The sequence below is a fragment of the Furipterus horrens genome, unplaced genomic scaffold (assembly GCF_987537825.1).
Source record: "Furipterus horrens unplaced genomic scaffold, mFurHor1.1.pri manual_scaffold_11, whole genome shotgun sequence".
Taxonomy (NCBI): Eukaryota; Metazoa; Chordata; class Mammalia; order Chiroptera; family Furipteridae; genus Furipterus; species Furipterus horrens.
Window position 1 is genome coordinate 89,820,543 of NW_028327181.1, and position 18,526 is coordinate 89,839,068.

The window sequence follows — 18,526 nt, forward strand, 5'->3', positions numbered from 1 at the left end:
GCTGCCTCTGGCCACTTTGACAAATAATTAAAAATATAATGCCATTTATAGTCACATAAACTAGATGCTTATTGTTGGGAGGGCCCTTAGAAGCTAAGTGCCAGCTCTCATCTTTTCTCCTTCTGCCCAGGCAGTGTTGAGCCAGGTGGGGACAGCAGAGTACAGCCAGTTGCTAGGGTAATAGCAGAATGGCATCTATTTACTAGTAAGAATTAGAAAAGGGAAACCATATTATGACTTAAATTTTTTTACTGGTCAGAATTCAAAAGATGTCAACATTTCCAGCTGCTAAGAATGTACTAATAAAAGCAAGAAACCATAATTTTTATATCTATGAAAAAGTAGTTTGCAATGAGTTGCTTAGAAAATGTAGAAATTTCATTGTTGAGACCCTTTGTAACCTTTCCATTTTCTTTGTCTTCCTGCCTCTGTGTCACATTCACTGATACCCGAAGAGGAAGAGAATGAAGAATTGTGGAAGGAATTTCTATTCACGTAGGCATCATATAACCTTAAGTCCTTTGGGGAAAGTAATTCTTGGCAAACATTCCAGGACCATGTATAAGTAGAAAAGGTGTCATAAAAGGACTCATTTTTAGTGTCTATTCCAATCAAATCTCCTCGGATCTTCTGCCAGAGGTTTAGCATTTCTTTCCGGTGCTCAAGAGCAATTCCTAAGTTATAAGCATCTATAGCTCTCTTTACCTGCAGTGAGAAAGCAGAAGTTTACAGTAGTTACTTTAAAATATCTTTGATTTATGGACCGTAATTCTAGATATTCCAAGACTTATGTTCCCAGGCTACTTGAAAGTTACTCGATTTATACACTGGGTAGTGCCTCTTGAGGAATTAGGAGTTGATAGACAATAAAAATAAATTACTTTGGAATAATGAGACAATACATTTTATAAGAATATTAAAAACACAATAGACAAAAACAGGGAGGAAATGTGGGATGGAGATAGGCTCTGGATATAATAGGAATGCCAAGAAGGCTCTCCGTCCACTAGGTCAGGGAGGGAAAAAATGCTGAGCAGAGTAGATCCTCAAGGATTTGCTTAAATCGAGGGAGTGGTGATGAGAAGGTGTTCTGGGACGCAGGATAGCATAAGCAAAGGCCCAAAGGCAATAAACATCCTGGAGTTGGTGGAGAAGAAGGGTAAAGCACTTTGGTATTGACAAAGCATCAAGTTTAAAGTGGGAGGAGTAATGAAGGCAGGCAAGTGCTGTAATCAGGCCCTTAGACCTGGTCTCAGTGAGGCTGGGAGATCCTTTCCTCAGTGCAGAGCATGCTGTCGTGAGCCACTCTTTCTGATGGATGTGACATAAATTCCTCTGTTGTGTGTCATCAGTGAGAGGAAGCATTCATTCTTAAGTAGGACAGTGACATAGCTGGACCTTCATGTGGGATCATTTGCAGCTGTGTGGAGAAAGGGCCAAGGGGAGCACCTACGAGGCAGGGACACCAGGTTGGAGGTTGTGTCTGGGCTGGACCCAATGAGGGTCTCAGTTAAGGCAGTAGTGAGAGCAAGGAGTGAAGGGGACAGATCTGAAAAATCTGCAGCCAGATTTGGGGATTGGTGGATGTGGGGGGGGGGGATATGAGAGTTAAGAATGGCTCCTGGCTTTCTAGTTTTGGTGATCGGGTAGATGGTGGTCTCAACACCTGAGATACAGATTCCCCGAGGAATAATCAGTGTGATGCAGATGCTGAGTTTGGTTTTGGACGTGTCGAGCTCGACGTGCTATGAGACAGTGAGATTGGAACATAAGGCAGTCAGTGAGGGAAGACAGAAGGAGTGGAAAGAAGCCTCAGTTTAGTGGCAGATTCATGAGTTATCAGTGTACAGGTGGCCGTTGAAATAAGGAGGGTAGATTGACAGTCCAAAGAATATTCGCCCTAGCTTTTCCCTCACTCGATGCAGAGAGAGAGAGAGAGAGATTGATATGCCTCTTGGACATACCCTGACCACAGATTGAACCCTTAGCCTAGGTATGTGCCCTGACTAGGAATCAAACCTGCAATTTTTGGGTGCATGTGACAGCACTCCAACTAACTGAGCCACCTGGTCAGGGCCTATTATTCTTTTAGCTGCTGTAAGAAATATTCTTTAACTCATCATGATTCCCTGGGTGCACCACTCCCTATGACAGTCAGTTTAATATCTTAACTAGTTGCTATTCCTGGCATGAAACAAATTAATTTCCCAGAAATGATGCAGGGTGTGGCTCCACAGGTGATTAGCAGGATGATTTATAACAGATAACATTTAAATCCATTTGATTATAGGCAAGACACATCATTACAACGGGTAGAAATGAGAAATGATCTTGTCTCATTTTAAAGGCATAGAGGAGAAAAACAGCTTCCTGGTTTTATGGCTGTAGTACTGAAGTGGAAATATTTCTGTCAGTGCTTTCTGGAAAGGCATTCAGCAGTGAGTACTCACATGCGGTTTAATAGCAGCTGCATCAGTCACAGTCCAATTCTGTTTTTTCTTGAGTATTTGGTCAATGGTGAGGATCTCAGTTGGGTAGCCTGAGGCAGGGTCAATAGGCTTTATTTTTGCTGCCTTGATGCACATTTAAAAAAGGTTAGTGATGTATTTTAGCTTGAATTATACAACAAAGACATAACAGACAGAAGTACATTGTATTATGAAAAGGTTTGTATATGACTTATAAGGTTATTACTTAAGCACTTGTCAGGTGTTTTGGGGCACCTGGTATTGTCCCATGTGTAGATGGGCATTTAGCAAGTTCTCTTTTATAAGGATGAAGCCTACTCATAAGAGAAATATAGACCAGAAGATGTGGAATGGATATGGAGGGTAGAGAGAGTCAAGTCCATCCTTACCCAAACTTTCCAGGCCATCAAAAGCACTGGAAATGAATGTGCCTTCCACAGAATACAACCTATATTACTTCCAGGCTTCTCATGGGAACCAGCCATGTCCTTCCTGTTCCTGAGATGCTGAACTGTGCAGTGGAAATCATGGGTATATGCTAATTGCCTTCTTTGAAAATATATAGTGCCTACTTTCATCCAGACCTGCGGTACTGTTTGACATTATTTTTCTTCATTCTGCTGTGAACTCTCTTACAATCTTCATAGTGATCATTGGAAAATCAGACCTCCTGACTCCCTCAGCTTGTCTCTTCAAGCCTCTCTACTATAAATTCTTTTTATTTTCTCCACTTTAGGAATTCTCTATCCTTGAACCTGGTTTCTCCTCCTTCCCTCTTATATATGTTTTTCTTAATTTCCAAGGCCAAAGTTTCCCCCTGTATCTTTATTTACTTCCCTCCTGGACCATATTCCTTCAGTTGTCCTCTTTCCAGGGCCAAGTTCATGGATGTGTGACCTCTGCAATTACATAGGACCTCAGACTTAGAAGGGCCATGAATTCGGTTTAATGTTCCGCTCTTGCTCTCTTTATATTCTTAATTGCTTTTGGACAAAGGGCTTACATTTGCATTTGGCACTAGGCCTTGCCAATTATGTAGACAGACCTGCCCTTCTGATCCTTGTTTCTCTTTTCATTGAGCAGTGATTTTCAGCTTTGGCTGCATGTTGGAACTTGAAAAGATACTGAGGCCAGGGCTCCATTCCCAGAGATGTGATTTAATTGCACAGGGTTGTGGCCTGGGAAGTTCTCATGTTGAACTTAAAATCCAATATCTGTGGCTTATGTGTCCTTCTCTAGGTCAGTTTTTAGATGGAATTCTTCACAGCCATCATGGGACTCTTTAAAATTAAAAATTTTTGTATTGTGGTAAGAACTCTTAATAGGAAACTACCCTCAACGCAACTTTTAGTGTACAATACAGTATAATTATATGCACACCATTGTAGGGCAGATCTCTATAACTTATTTATCTTGCATAATTTTTACTTCATGCCCATTGATTAGCCACTCCCCGTTTTTTCTCCCTCCTCCAGTTTCTGGGACTCTTGAACTTATGCTTGGAGGGAACTTCTAGAGATTTCACAGTGATGTGAACAATACATGGACCTCTGGAAGCCAGAGATACTCCACAGGGTGGGCTGGTCTCCAGTCAAATCTTGTTCTTGTTTCTCAAGCCAAGAGGCATGTGACAAACCTGGGGTAAGGCCAGAGCTTCCTGAAAGAATATCCAGAAACTAGGGCATACTTGCTTGGGACCTTAATATTATACTTTTGATGATAAAGTGTACCTTTGTGTGGAGGGAGGTGGGGGGCAAATAGATTAGAAGCAACAGAGCTTGAAGCAGGGTCAGAAGGCTCAGCTATGATTATGAATAGTGTGCTAGTCCAAGGGCAAGGTGGCCCTTCCAACACAACATTGCTCCACTGGGTGGTGGACTTGGTCCTCTCATCCCATGGTGTGTGACCCAAGCATGATCTAGAGCCAGATGAGAGGGACCAAAATGCAGCTTCTGGTCCCTGAGTTGATGGGAGAGCAGTTGGAGGTACGACCTGAAGTCCTCTTTGTTATTATTCTTATATTCCCTACACCCAACCCCAAGCCTAGGATTATATTTTTCAGTAAGTTTAACTCTTTGTTGAAATTAAATAAAATTTTATACTTGAGCTTTAACTTAGAAATATATCTGTAGAATCAGTTGGTTAGAGTGTCAACCCAATGCACCAAGGCTGCAGTTTCAGTCTCTAGTCAGGGCACATACAAGAAACAACCAATGGGACTTCCAGACAAGATTAAGGCGTGGACAGACACGCTGCATCTCCCTCCACAACTAAGAAGGAATACAACTATCTCAAAACTAGAAACAACCAGAAGTTCCAGAAAAATCAAATTACATGGAAGTCCAGCAAACAAAGATATAAAGAAGAAATACTCATCCAGACAAATAGGAGTGGCGGAGCAGAGGCGGAGAGGACATGGTGTGGTGGCGGCAGCAGCAGGCCGGCAGAAAGTGCAGTCACATGTTTTTAAAGTCAGGAGGGACACCTGGGGAGCGTTCCCAGCTCCTCACCGGACATCGCAGCTCATGGTCCCAGCACCAGGAAAATCAAGCCTCATTGCTTCTGACTGTACAAACCAGTGGGGGTTGGGGCAGAGGCAGAAACTACCAGTCTCAGCAGAGTCTGCTTGTTTAAAGGGCCCCCACGGTCCTAGAGCGTCCGCAGACCCACCCACTCTGGGAACGACAGCCAGGGCAGCAGCTAGAAGGGCACCAGTCCAGTGCGGAAGTGGGAGAGGTGCCTGGAAAAGGGGCGAGTGCTGGGCAGGTGGCATTGCTCCCTCTCAGACCCCTCCCCCCACACAGCGCCACAACATGGTGAAACAGGTCGCCCTAAGGTTCCGCCCCTTATAATGTAACAGGAGTGACAGCTCTACCTGGGCCATGGAGGCAAACAAACACAGGAGCCTGTCCGAATGAGAAGACACAGAAGTATGGCCCAAAAAGGGAAATGGATCAAGGTTCCAGTGGGAGAACTAAGTGAAGAGGAAATAGCCAAGCTAACAGATGAGGAGATAGACAACCTAACAGATGCAGAATTTAAAACCCTGGTGATAAAGATGCTCACAGGCTTGACAGATATGCTTGAGAATGGCAGACGCATAAGAGTAGTGAAGGCTATGCTAAGTGGAACGAAGGAAAACCCACACAAAACCAATGGTGAAGGGAAGGAAATCGGGGTTCAAATCAATGATTTGGAACAATAAGGAAGAAAAAAACAGTCAACCAGTGCAGAATGAGGAAGCAAGAATTGAGAAAAAATGAGGAAAATGTCCCAAATTTTGTGAAGGAGATGGACATACAGGTCTGGGAAGCATGGAGGGTCCCGGGCGAGCTGGACTCAGAGGGGACCACACCAGGACACATCATGATTGAGATGCCAAAGGTGAAAGATAAAGAGAGAGTCCTGGGGGCAGCAAGAGAGAGGTGGAGAGTTGCCTACAGGGGGATGCCTATAGGACTATCAGCTGATTTCTCAGAGGACACTTTGCAGGCAGGAAGGGACTGGCAAGCAGTATTCAATGTGATGAAAGGCAACCTGCAACCAAGACTACTCTATCCAGAAAGGCTATCATTTGGAATGGAAGGGCAGATGAAGTGCTTCCAGACAAGGTGAAGCTAAAGGATCTCATCGTCACCAAGCTATTATTATATGAAATGTCAAAGGGACTTAAGAAAAAGAAGATAAAACTATGAACATTAAAATGACAACAAACTCACAACTATCAACAACTGAATCTAAAAAAAAAAAAAAAAACAAGATCCAACTAAGCAAACCAGAATAGGAACAGAATCATAGGTATGGGGATCATTTGGAGGGTTATTAGCTGGGGGGGCGTGGTAGAGGGGGAGAAATGGGGATATGGTGCAGGGATTAAGAAGCATAATCGGTTGGTACAAAATAGACAGGGGGAAGTCGATAATATAGGAAAGGTTGAAGCCAAAGAACTTATATGCATGACCCATGGACATGAACTAAGGAGGGTAGGATTGTTAGAGGGAAGGGGGGTACAGGGCAGAGGGGAGCAAAGGGGAAAAATAGTGAAACTACTGTAACAACATAATCAATAAAACATGCTTTAAAAAAAAAAAGAAACAACCAATGAATTCATAAATACGTGGGACAACAAATCTTTCTTTTTTCTTTCTTTCTCTCTCACTCTCAAAAAGTCAATAAATAAATAAATAAATTTTAAGCATGTTACTAGTTCTATTAACATAGGATTTTAGCCCTGGCTGGTGTGGCTCAGTGGATTGGGTACTGGCCTGTGAACCAAAGAGTCACTGGTTTGATTCCCAGTCAGGGCACATGCCTAGGTTGCAGGCTAGGTCCCCAGCTGGAGGCACATAGAGGCAACCACATATAGATGTTTCTCTCCCTCCCTTCCCCTCTCTAAAAATGAATAAAATCTTTTAAGAAAAAGAATAATGAATCATAATTTTCAAATAAATACCTTTAAAAAAAAGACAATTTTAAAAATACAAGTATTTAAATTAACTGATGTGACATAATTTAAATCTTACCTGTAATTTCCAATCTTTTTTCTGGAAAAAATAGTTCTCAAAGAAATTCAGAGGCTCCTTTCTCCTTAGCATTTCTAATTTCTGTATGTCTTTGAATGGCTTTCCCATTACCACCCCATCCACATCAGGAAACAATGGAAAGGTGGGTATTTTTAAATATGGGTTATCTGAAGGAGGACTACATCCTAAAAAGATTAAAAAAACAAAGTTACCACAAATAATATAAGAAATTCACATGAAAGACATACATGTGGCCTCTATTTCGCTCTATTCTTCTCAGTGCCATGACCCACCTTCTTCACTCTCCTGTGCTCCCACACCCCACCCCTCCACAGACTCCCAGCTTCATCCAGGTGTCTGAGGACTCACGTAATATATACATTTGCCTTCAAATGATACCTGGGTAACAGGGCCAGTCCCTCAAAATAGGCTGTGGTCCAGCTCTTACAGCACTTGTCCTCTAGTATTTATTTCGGACAAGTAATATACAAATAAATCCTTTACAACAGTGGGGAAATGGCTCTTACTCTTGAGCGCCTCGAGATTTTTAAATAAATCCTTTTCTTTCATTATTGCAAACCGGGCAGCATTAGCAAAGGCAGCTGTGCTTGAGTTCGGAGGTGTGCATATGTCTGGCTTAAATCTCCTTTTTCCATAACCCACAGTGTAGGGACTCCCCAATATTCCTGAGGTGGTTTCTTGGAATTTTCTTCGGAAATAGCTAAAAAAATATAATCCATAAATAAATAAAAAGTACTATAGTTCTACTTAAAAAGTGCAAGTAGGGAAAAAGTCAAGTTACAAGTTGTATATGCTGAATAAATTTATTTTAAATTTAATTTGTATATTTATTCACTATTATTTATTGAGTGCCTGTTTCTGTGATAGCTATAGAATGTCCTCTGATAATTGCCACAGGCCATTTGACTGTATATTTTTTAAAGGAGGATTTATTAGACAAGTTTCACTTAGCACAGTACACTTAAAAGCAATTCACAATACAATGAAAAATGTAAATCAAAGCCTTGGAATTTCATACAAACACCAAGATCAAAATCCTGAAGTACTGGTAGGTGTATCTCATTTTTTTCTCCATTAACTTTAAAAAAAAAAAAAAGCTTAAACTTCTGTGCCTCAGACGCTATTAAGTAAAACTAGAATTAACAAACATGCCAAATGTTTCACTTTTAATTGTAGACACAGCTGCAATACTGAGTTTTCCAAAAAATAAACATGTCTTTCAACATGTATCCAAACAGCGTTCAGTGTAATGTGGTATAAGAGCAATGTTTAACATAATTCAATTGCTTTAACCTAAATATCCTTACTGCCTGAGTATATCCTACAATAGAACTCACTTGAGAAAAGCTAAAAATTGTTTAACAGTTATAGTTTACTCAACTTAGCTGTGACCCATTTGACTATTTTACATATTTGGCCCCTGAGCTTTGGCTTCCTTCCTCTTCCCCAAGACCACCCAGTCTTGTCCAGAAAAATACCTATTAAGTATCATCCTTGGCAAACCCTTAATTGGTACTGGCTTAAATACCAACATAATCATGCCTACTTTGTGTTGGATTTTTAAATGCAAATTTTTGGGAGAATTTTTATAAGAGTTTATTTGAGCCATTGATGACATATGTTGGTTGGGGAGCAAGATCCCAAATAAAATGCAACATTTTTTAAATTAAAAAAAGAGTATTATTCCAGAGAGTTTGGAAAATAGAGAAAAGTATAAAGAAGAAAACAATACCAGTAATCTTACTATCCAGAGTAAATCACTACTGATTGCAATTCTTTGCAATTTGTGTATGTGTGCACATGTGTGTGAATAGATCTAGGAGATATGTTACTATGTGTTTTAGGTTATAAATTCTTTAAGAATAAGAAGAGAAGGCTCTATATGATAAAGAACTCTAATTCACAATACAAACATCTGATTTACAACATCCACGGCTTATATATCAGTGACAGATCTTTTCTTTTTAATTTATTGATTGATCTGAGAGTGAGAGAGAGAAACACTGACTTGTTGTTCCACTTATTAATGGGTTCATTGGTTGATTCTTGTATGTGCTTTGACCGGGGATCAAACCCACAACCTTGGAGTATGGGGATGATGCTCTAACCAACCAAACTACCAACCAGGGCCTGAATTTGCATATCAGTTATAGATATCCTCACACGAGTGCATAGTGCCTGACTACCAGCACTGATACGTATTTCTGGGACACTGTTGCACCGATGTCACATTTTCAGCGATGAAGAAGCTCTGATGACTGACTTCTCCTTGGGAAAGGAAGGAAAGCAGGCCACAGCAAGAGCTGGGATTTTAACTTGAGCGTGATAGGACATAAGACACGTATGATCTGAATTATGCTTTAAGAATATCACTCTGGCTGACGTGTTGTGAGGTATTTTGGGAGGCATGAGTAGAAACTTGGTTGTGTTTTTTTTGTTTTTGTTTTTTTAGATTGGGTAAGAGGTGATTAGGTGAGGATATTGGGGCCAGAGAGTTTGCATGGCTGGTGCCAGGTCACCCTGTGCAAGTTTGATCCCAGTTTCTAGGAGTCTCAACATTGGCTGCATGCAGGTTTTGGGGATATGGTGCACTCTCTCGGAGATCCTCACCACTCTGTCCTTCACAGTTGTCCCTTTGAACTGGGACAATTCTAATGTTGGATGATTAACAACAAAATTGAAAGGGCACATAAACACCAGGATGCTTAAAGGGCAGGAAAGGCTGAACTTCCTCAGTCGTCTTAGGCCCTCAGTGGGGACCGAAGATGGTCTGAGGTTAGCCTTGCAATTTCAGAGTAGGGCAGTCCTGTGGGAAGAAGGAATCAAGTTTCAGGTTGTGGCATGTGACCATCTGCCCCTACCTTCTCCTTTGTTTTGGAGCAGACCCTGTGAAATAGAATGTTAGTGAGAGGTGACCACTTTGTTAATATCCTCATAGGTGCTTCTGAGAAGGTCATTTTTGCCCCTCTCTTTGTCACTTACCTTACTATTTTCCTTATAGCCTTTCTGGGTAAGGCTGAAGTCTCTACAAGCTTTGATAGGATTTCAAACAACAGAATCCCAGGGTTGCCAGATAAATCTAAACATTTCTCTTTCTCTGGAACTATAAAGGAAAGAAAAGATTCAAAATGTCTTCTGAAAAAATCATCTATCAAAAAGGTACTAGAATGACAGTCTTTTTATTATGTTTACAAAATTAATACCAAATCAAGGACTTGAGAATTATAGAAAAACATTTAACATTTGTTCTATTGTAGAAAGGTAGAAAAAACATCATAACTAAACAGACAAAATAATGATGGAATTGAAAAAATACTTTTCTAAGTAAATATAGGAATACATTTAACGTAAACATGAATTCTATGTTAAGGACTATCGTCCTGTTCTACGTAAAGGACTTGTTGGTAAATACATCTCTGGTTTGCAGGCGCTATAGGGGTACTTGAAGCACTAATTCTGTTTGTCCTAAGGATAGTGCCTATGAATGGGTATATTTTCAAAACAATATACAGTATCTGGAATTTGGAATGTATTTATCCTAGAAAACGTGATATGAATAGGATTTGATTTTCCAAGGTGCCTGTCAAACTCATAAACAAAGCATTAGAGGAATAATAAAAATATTTCAAATTTACCTTCACATCATTTATAACCTTACGTGAGAACATGCTCTCTAACCTCTAGCAGACTCTCCAGCCCTTGGCATTGAGGGCAGAGGCATCATTGGGGAGAGGAAGATATTTTTCAGGAACAGTAAATTATCTACACCCAATTTACAGAAGAGAGAATATTTTCCTTTTCTATCTTTTTTCTTTTGTAAAAGCAGTGCCTTTCAAAGAAGCTCATGCTACTGTAAAGGGTAACCAAATTTTTCTACACCACAGCCTGAGTGCTCTCATTAGAGACCAAAGTAGTATCTCCTGCAGAAGGACTTGATGCATTTAAGTTAATATTCCAAAACTGTATCAATCTGCTTAGCAAATACTATTTTGGAGAAGCAGTATCAAAGTAAATCACATTCCAGAATGCACATTCTTGATCTGTCTCCTGATTGGAGGCCGCAATGAATATTTATTATGCAGTGAATTGCAACTACCCAACTGCTACCTGTTCAGTAATGTCTCTACTTACCCACAGCCTTAAGGAAGCAGTTATTATCTGTTAGCACCTTTATAAAGTCTGAGAAATTCACTTTCCCATCTCCTGCAACAGAAATCGAAGTCTCAGAACAAGAACATAAGATGTATTTTAATGACCAGATTATATATTAAATATAAACATGAAAACATTATGGATCCTTCAGCACTTATCATCAGAGCATTTTAGGGCCGGAGAGATGCTCAGGGAAGCACTGGTCTCCTTGGAGTGGTCTCAGCACTACTCCACCGGCCATCCTCGTCCGCAGAAGCACTGGTGGGCTGTAAACCTCAACCCAGGGCTCCCAGCCACTACACTCCTGTCCATTTGCTCCTTTCCTAGAGACAGGTCATTTTTGCAAAGATTCTACCCCTGCCTTCCACTCCATACCTCTACTATTTATGTTATTATAACATCCCCAAGTTTTACGCTGTTCCCTCTAAAATTAAGTGCTATTAGAGACATGTGTGTATGTGTTTCAATAAAAGAATAGAAACATTGGGCAGTTAGTGGGTGATACTGACCCACATGTGGAACTGATAATAATTGAATGGGGCACTGGCAGCTGGGGGGGGGGGGAGAAGGGAGAGGAGATATTATACTGAATATATTTTCCACACAACGTATCAGTTTGGGCTGCCAATCACTAGGTTGGTATATTCAAAGAAAGCATTATCTATATGCTATAAAAATATCGACAAACATGCTGTGGCATTTGAAATTCAGCATAGGTGGGTTGTAATAATGGAAGGAAGACTGGCAATAATATGATTCATACAGAAACGAAGGGCTTGGATTTCCTTGGTAACATGGCATTTTGAAATCATTAATGCCTTTATATTAAGGCACACTCTAAAATGTACATCATGACAGGTATTCTGAATTTGATATTGATATATGATAGTCCCTTTTAGTTTCCACAAAGGATTTTTCAAAGAAGCATTAAAATTATTTTATAACTTGTACATATACCTCCCTTATATCCTTAAAGAGGAACACATATACATGTACATTTGGCAGATTAGTAAGGTTTACTTTTCATATTCATACAGTCCCTGAGAGAAAACTGTATATTTTCAAAAAAACTTTTATGAAAAAAATAATGATAAGTCAAAGTACTCACCATCAATATCAGCATATTTTAATTCATTAGAAATATCATGCTTGTTTAGATTCATTCCCAGCTTAGCTAAAGTACACATCAATCCATGTAAATCAATAGAGCCAGTTTTATCCTTGTTGAAGAAGTTGTAGGCATCTTGGAAGGCTAGAGAAATGCAATTAAGTTTGTCAGGATAGTTATTCAAGCATAAATATATATTCTAATGGAACTAGGACAGACAATACAGTTGACTGGAGATGATGTTCTGAAAATATATTAAGAGAAGTATGAGTACTTCATATACATTTCTTAAGAAGGACAGTGTCCTTCCATGAGATTTGAACTGGAATAAACTATTGGTGGAAAACCAAATACGTAGGAGAAATAACCTTTGAAAGATTCCCCACACCCTAATTATTGGAACCTGTGACCATGACAAAAGGGGTTTTGCAGATGGGATTCAAATAGATTACCCTGGGTTATCTGAGTGGGCCCAATCTAATCACGGGGTCCCTTATGCGTCTAGAACAAGGGAGATGTGGCAGGAGAGGTGATCTCTTTGAAGCATGAGAAGGCCTTGGCCCAGTGTTGCTGGTTTGAGGGTGGAGAGGGTGCTGTGATGTGGGATGCAGGCTTAAGGGGCTGCCAGCCAACAAGGAAACAGGGGCCTCAGCCCTACAACTGTAGGAACTGAATTCTGCCCCAAACCTGACCAAGCTCAAAAGCAGATTCTCCTCCAAAGCCTCCAGAAAAGAGGCCAGACTGGCCAGGCCACTAGGGGCAGCCCTACACCCCAGAGCGGCTGAAATTATTTGAAATAGCCAATTCTAAACCTGCGTATCTTGCCTTGCTTATTCCTTCCTGCAGAAACCATGGTCAAGGCTCTTACCCACTTCCCCGGCCCTTTGCCTCCTGACCAACGCTGGGACTTCCCTGTGTCGCCCTTCACGGTTTGTGGTGTCTCTTATTTCTAGGGATCAGTGAGTAAAAAAAAACTTCCTCCATGACAGTCATTTCTGTGTCTATATGTCTTACAATACCTGATCCAAACAAACCCTGGGTACCCTTAAAACAAGCACCAGTGTACATCAATGCACTTTAGAAACCTTCAAGTTTATAAAGCCATAAACTATTATTATTAAGACATTTAGCTCAGTTTACAATAAAAAATGCAATCTTGGTCTTGACAACCTTTTATGTTTTCCAAACTAGCTTTCCCAGCAACAAAGGTGATGCTTTGATTCTTTTCTCTCTCCTGGCGGGAGGCAGGGGTTGGGGAGGTGGGGGTAGGGGTGGCGGTGAAGCATTCGCCTTGCTGAAACCGGAACACAGTCAAGCTTGGCTTATTTTTAGTTTTTCTTTTTTTAGTGTGTCATGCTTTCTCTTTTCTTGGGCCCTTTTCAGATTCCGCTCCTCCTGCCCAGGATACTCCCCTCTGCACTCTGACTGGTTTCCCCTTCGTTATTCAGCCTTCTCTGGGACTCCCCTCCTATCCTCACAAGACTACGTTAGGAGACTTTCCTTTATGCCCCTGTAGCATTCCATACTTCCCCTATCATAACCTGTGCCATATTGTAATTTAAATAGTACCATTGACAAATTCTTGGCTTGACTGTCTTCTCTGTAAGACCTCCTATCGGGGCAGGGACCACGTCTGAGGTGTTGTAGTCTCCATGCCTAATCCACTGTTGGCTTTAAATACATTCGTATTGTTTGGATTAATGAACTGCAGCCAATGTAGCTCATTTAATCGTTATAATTCTTTTCTATGAGAAAGCCGAGGACTAGTTGTGGTTATACTGCTTCATTACTTGGTTTTTGTTTGACTTTGCCTTTGTTCTTTTCCACACCCACAAGTTCTTGGAATAAAAATATTTGGCCAGTACTATTTCAATTCTAGGAAGATGTTTATTGGAAAGTAATCCCCCTTACTTCCCATAAATTAGACATTGATTTTTTTTTTAATTTTATTTTTGCTCTCAAATAACAGAGTACTGTAGACAACCTGTGAAATGCCCAATCTCTCTTAGAGAAAAAAATAATCCGACATATTAAGGGGCTTTGTTTATGTTTTCGTTTGGGGGCTGATTCGCACTACATACCTCGCATCTGTGAAGTGGTCAGCTTTATTTCTTTGTGCCCTAATTGGCATGGGAGAGATCCTGGTAAATCTTTATCCCTGAGAAAAGACATGAAAAGATTTAATGCATACTTGAAACCAGCAAATGTTGTTCTAGTCATCAGTTTTTGCTGACTGGAATCACCTGTCAGTATCACACTTACAGTCATATCACCTAAGGGACCTGCTGCTGTCACTTGCCAGTAGCTACAGGAGGGACAGTGAGAAAATGTTGGCCATGGGGGTCCACCTTCGTCTGCCCTATACTGGCCCATCACCCTACCCCCTTAAAAAAAAATCTGATTTCTCCCATTTTACAGAAGAGGAAACTGAGGCACAGAAGGACTAAATAACTTGTCCCAAGTCACACAGACAATAAGTGGAAATCCTGGGAGTCAAACCCAGGTTTTTCTGATTCCAAAGTTCAAGAATGTATACCTTACACTATTTCTATTTTTAGAGGTATAAGTTCTTTCAAATCTTTAAATAATCTTGTGGTGAATATCCTTACAGCAAAATTTGGTATCCATGATTATGTTATGATTTTAATTGCCAAATTATATTTTTACCAGCATATGAGAGACATAGATGTAAATCAGTCTCTCGCTCAATATTTATAGATATTTTGTATAAATTGAGGTGTTTATTAGTTTAGGTACATAAAGATATATTATGAAAAAATGAGTTTGCTTATAATACGGTAATTTCAAAGCAAGCATATAATAATAATTTTATAAATTGATTTTATTTAAAATACATTTAGCTTTGATATAAATAGAACTAAAGTTTTAAAAATATGGAATGTCTTAGTTTCTGTTTTTACAAGCAGCAGTTTAAAAATAAAACTAGAAGAAATAGTAAACATGGTAGTTAAATTTTTAAAATGATGGTTTAGCACTGGCTGGTGTGGTTCAGTGGATTGACTGCCGGCCTGCAAATCAAAAGGTCGCTGGTTCGATTCCCAGTCAGTGTCCATGCCTGGGTTGTAGGCCAGGTCCCCAGTTGGGTGTGAGTGAGAGGCAACCACACATTGATGTTTCTCTCCCTCTCTTTCTCTCTCCCTTCCCTCTTTCTAAAAATAAATAAATACAACCTTAAATAAATTAAGCTTTAAAAAAAATGATGGTTTATAAATTTGGTATCCTCTACAGTATCTAGTAGAATCGACTTATTTTCAAAGAGAGACTTGGGGGAAAAGGAGGCAAAAAGATCTCATAATGCATCATTCTCAACTTTTTTGACATGGAATTTTATCTAATGAGTCTTATTTTCTCAACTTTTACTAACATTGATTTCTTTTTCTAGTGTTTTCTTTTTATTAGCTACTTAAACTTCTGAAAGCTTAACTTTGTCTTTATTTGGATAGGCTATTTCATATTTGTTGTATCTCTAAATATAAATACATTTTTTGCATTATATGAAAGACGTAGTTGATGGAAAAATAGGAAGTTCTCAAGAAGCAAGAGGAAAATAGAAGGCCAGGCAGTGTAAAGGTTTTTTTTTTTTAGCTACATTAAAAAAAGGATACTCTTGGCAGAATTTCAAGCCTTATCTTGGATCCAACATGGGAAATGGTGTTATTATTTTATAATATTTTAAAGGGCTGAAAAACCTTAGATTTGGAACAAGCCCAGTCTTGGAAATCAATCTCCACGTGGTGTTATCTTGTCTTTGCTCAATGACTTTCAGTGACAAGGACATTGTGACTTCAATTCAGGGTGACGAGATCACGGGATTCGGCTTCTCTAAGGCTGTCTTACCACATCCTTCTAAAAAAGTAATATATTCCTGTAGCGATGGCACAGTCAAGGATACTAGAAGAAGTACTCTCACAGTGGCAAAGAAAATGGATATTTGTGAGAGAAGAGAGAGGCTTTTCTTCTTCTGATCTAATAAAGTATAGATCAGTTATTAGTAGCTACTGTTTATTGGAATTTGTTATCAGACTAAGAAAAAGCTATTGTTAGTGTTACAGGTAAACCTCCCTTCTTAATTTTAGTACAGCCTCAGTCATCGCTAATTTACTGGATTTCATTTCTTTCTTTCTTTTTTTATTTTTTTTTTAAGATTTTATTTATTTATTTTTAGAAAGAGGAAAAGGGAGGGAGAAAGAGAGGGAGAGAAACATGAATGTGTGGTTTCCTCTCACGCGCCCCCAACTGGGGACCTGGCCCGCAGCCCAGGCCTGTGCCCTGGCTGGGAATCGCAACAGTGACCCTTTGGTTCTCAGGCCGGGGAGCCGGGGAGCCTGAGCCACACCAGCCAGGGCTCATTTCTTTTTTTTAATGCTGTCCTGCCCAGCCACACACAGGACAGCCCAGAATGCTGCTCTTCCTGTAAGCCCACCACCCTCCCTGCTGCCATCTTAAACTAGATTTCACTTTACTGGCTGTATGTGTGCAACAGGCCTTCCCTTATACTCTGACTTGCTTAGGGGTTTAGGTCTTCTTTGTGATCCTCTAAATTTATTCTCCTTTAAACTGGCAGTCAGAATATCTTAATGTCTAACTGACAACTTCTTAAGCCCTTTTGGGTATTCTGTCCCCTCACACAAAAATAGCCTCTCGTTTGGAAGAACAGGAAGAACTCTTTGTCTCTCTAATCAGAAAGGATATATATTTTTTATTTTCATAAAAATCTTTATCTTCAATTTAGACGTTTGCTTTATAACTAAATTTCTCACAGGACAGATATTTGAAAAGCATTCTAACTTGTTTCATCATAGCCTTTATGGGTATTTAATATATTCATCATCTTAATAACTCTTTATCTTAATATATTTATCACCTTAATAGATCCATCACTTACCTCTTGCCATGGGAGCTGGGTACTTTTGTTAGAGGATTCAGCTTAAATTTTGACTTAATTTCAGACACTTCCATGTGGCCAGTAACTATGTCTGGAATTCAGGAGGTACAATAACGGATCACAGATTAATTTCTTTATATCCTTTGGCAGTCTTCCTAGCTCAAGACCTGGAGTTTGAAGTCCAGGACCTCAGGAATGCAGTATGTATAGATTCAAGTTCCAGGTTTGTGCATAGTTGGAAGGCATGTGGAAGGACCTCTTTTTGTATTCCAAGGTCTCTAAACAAAATTTCTTGCCTTTGTTCTCCCTTTGAATAATGTCATTCCGATTGTTCATAAAGATAAATGGCACCATGTGACACAGATAAAGCATCCTGGGAATGTAAGTTATTTAAAGACAAAATTTATTTTTGAAATCAATAGAACATTTTATGTCATAATCAACAGAGGATAAAATGTTACAACACTTCCAAAATATTTACCTAATTGTTTCATCTTGGATACCTGCCTAGTAGTAAGTTGATTTTTCCAGGGTTTCCTTCTGGGAGGTCCACCTATGCCCTGTCATTTATTATGAACCCACAGGTCTTTCTTAAAAGTAGGAACGGCGGAGGGATACAACGCTGTTCTGCTGCCCTGGGGCCTCCTGAGTAGACTCAGCCACTATGGCCCCCCAGCCCTTCTTTTCCACTTCTGCATAGTCAGAGAACAAGGGCCTATGGACCAGAAGCTGGGTTGGTAGGGCTTCCCACTTTTATTGTTGGTTTTATCTCTCCAATGATCTTTTCAAAATGTAGAGTGTGTAGGTGGTTCACTGAGAAGAAAACTGGGTAACTGACTTAGGTGTGTTAGACTAGCATGTACTATTATTAAACCATGAAGAAAAAGTCTCTGAATGCTTGGTTAGAGTTTGATTAATTTTCCCAGGTCTTCATCTCAGAGCCTACAAAGCAGTCGTTTCTAAACAACTCAATGACATGCGCCTAAAATCTGGAAACCTACCACAGAGCTGGGAACTCCGGAGAGGCTCAACAATTTAGGCACTGGAAAGGTGCTGTGAAGTCATCCTCATGGCTCAGAAGTATCATTACTTTAAAACACCACCTTCAATCTCTCAAAGAGATGATAGAATTTTGAAAAAGGACTCAGTGCAGATTCCCACAAAATTCGGATATTTACCTACTTTTAGGCCATGCTACTTACCACTTCAGGGCCTCACTCAGATCAAGAACCCCACAAAGGGTTTGTTCCATCATACAACTGTGACCTCATTCGCCTCTCAGGCTCAGGCCCAGGGTGAGAACGACCCGACGAGCTCCTTCCAGCTTTAGAGCACCTGTGTTTTCAAT

The 18,526-nt window shown here is 40.0% G+C and overlaps 1 protein-coding gene across 1 annotated transcript; it reads right to left on the reverse strand.

Moving 5' to 3' along the window:
* Positions 1–308: 308 nt before the first annotated feature.
* Positions 309–17,261, reverse strand: EFCAB3 (EF-hand calcium binding domain 3). The gene is made up of 9 exons (XM_090292367.1): positions 17,179–17,261; positions 14,354–14,430; positions 12,273–12,416; positions 11,144–11,215; positions 9,995–10,115; positions 7,519–7,712; positions 6,992–7,176; positions 2,451–2,573; positions 309–705 (listed from the first exon to the last, which is right to left on the reverse strand). Exons 1-9 carry the CDS (start codon positions 17,250–17,252, stop codon positions 379–381), a joined length of 1,317 nt encoding a protein of 438 aa, XP_090148493.1. The 5' UTR covers positions 17,253–17,261; the 3' UTR covers positions 309–378.
* Between the last annotated feature and the right edge of the window lie 1,265 nt (positions 17,262–18,526).

Coding starts and splice junctions, on each gene's coding strand:
- EFCAB3 (XM_090292367.1), bottom strand. CDS start 17,252: ATGGAAGTGTCTGAAATTAAGTCAAAATTTAAGCTGAATCCTCTAACA. Junction 2,574..6,991: donor AAAAAGATTGGAAATTACAG/GTAAGATTTAAA, acceptor ATGTGCATCAAG/GCAGCAAAAATAAAGCCTAT. Junction 706..2,450: donor CAGCTGCTATTAAACCGCAT/GTGAGTACTCAC, acceptor TTCTCACTGCAG/GTAAAGAGAGCTATAGATGC.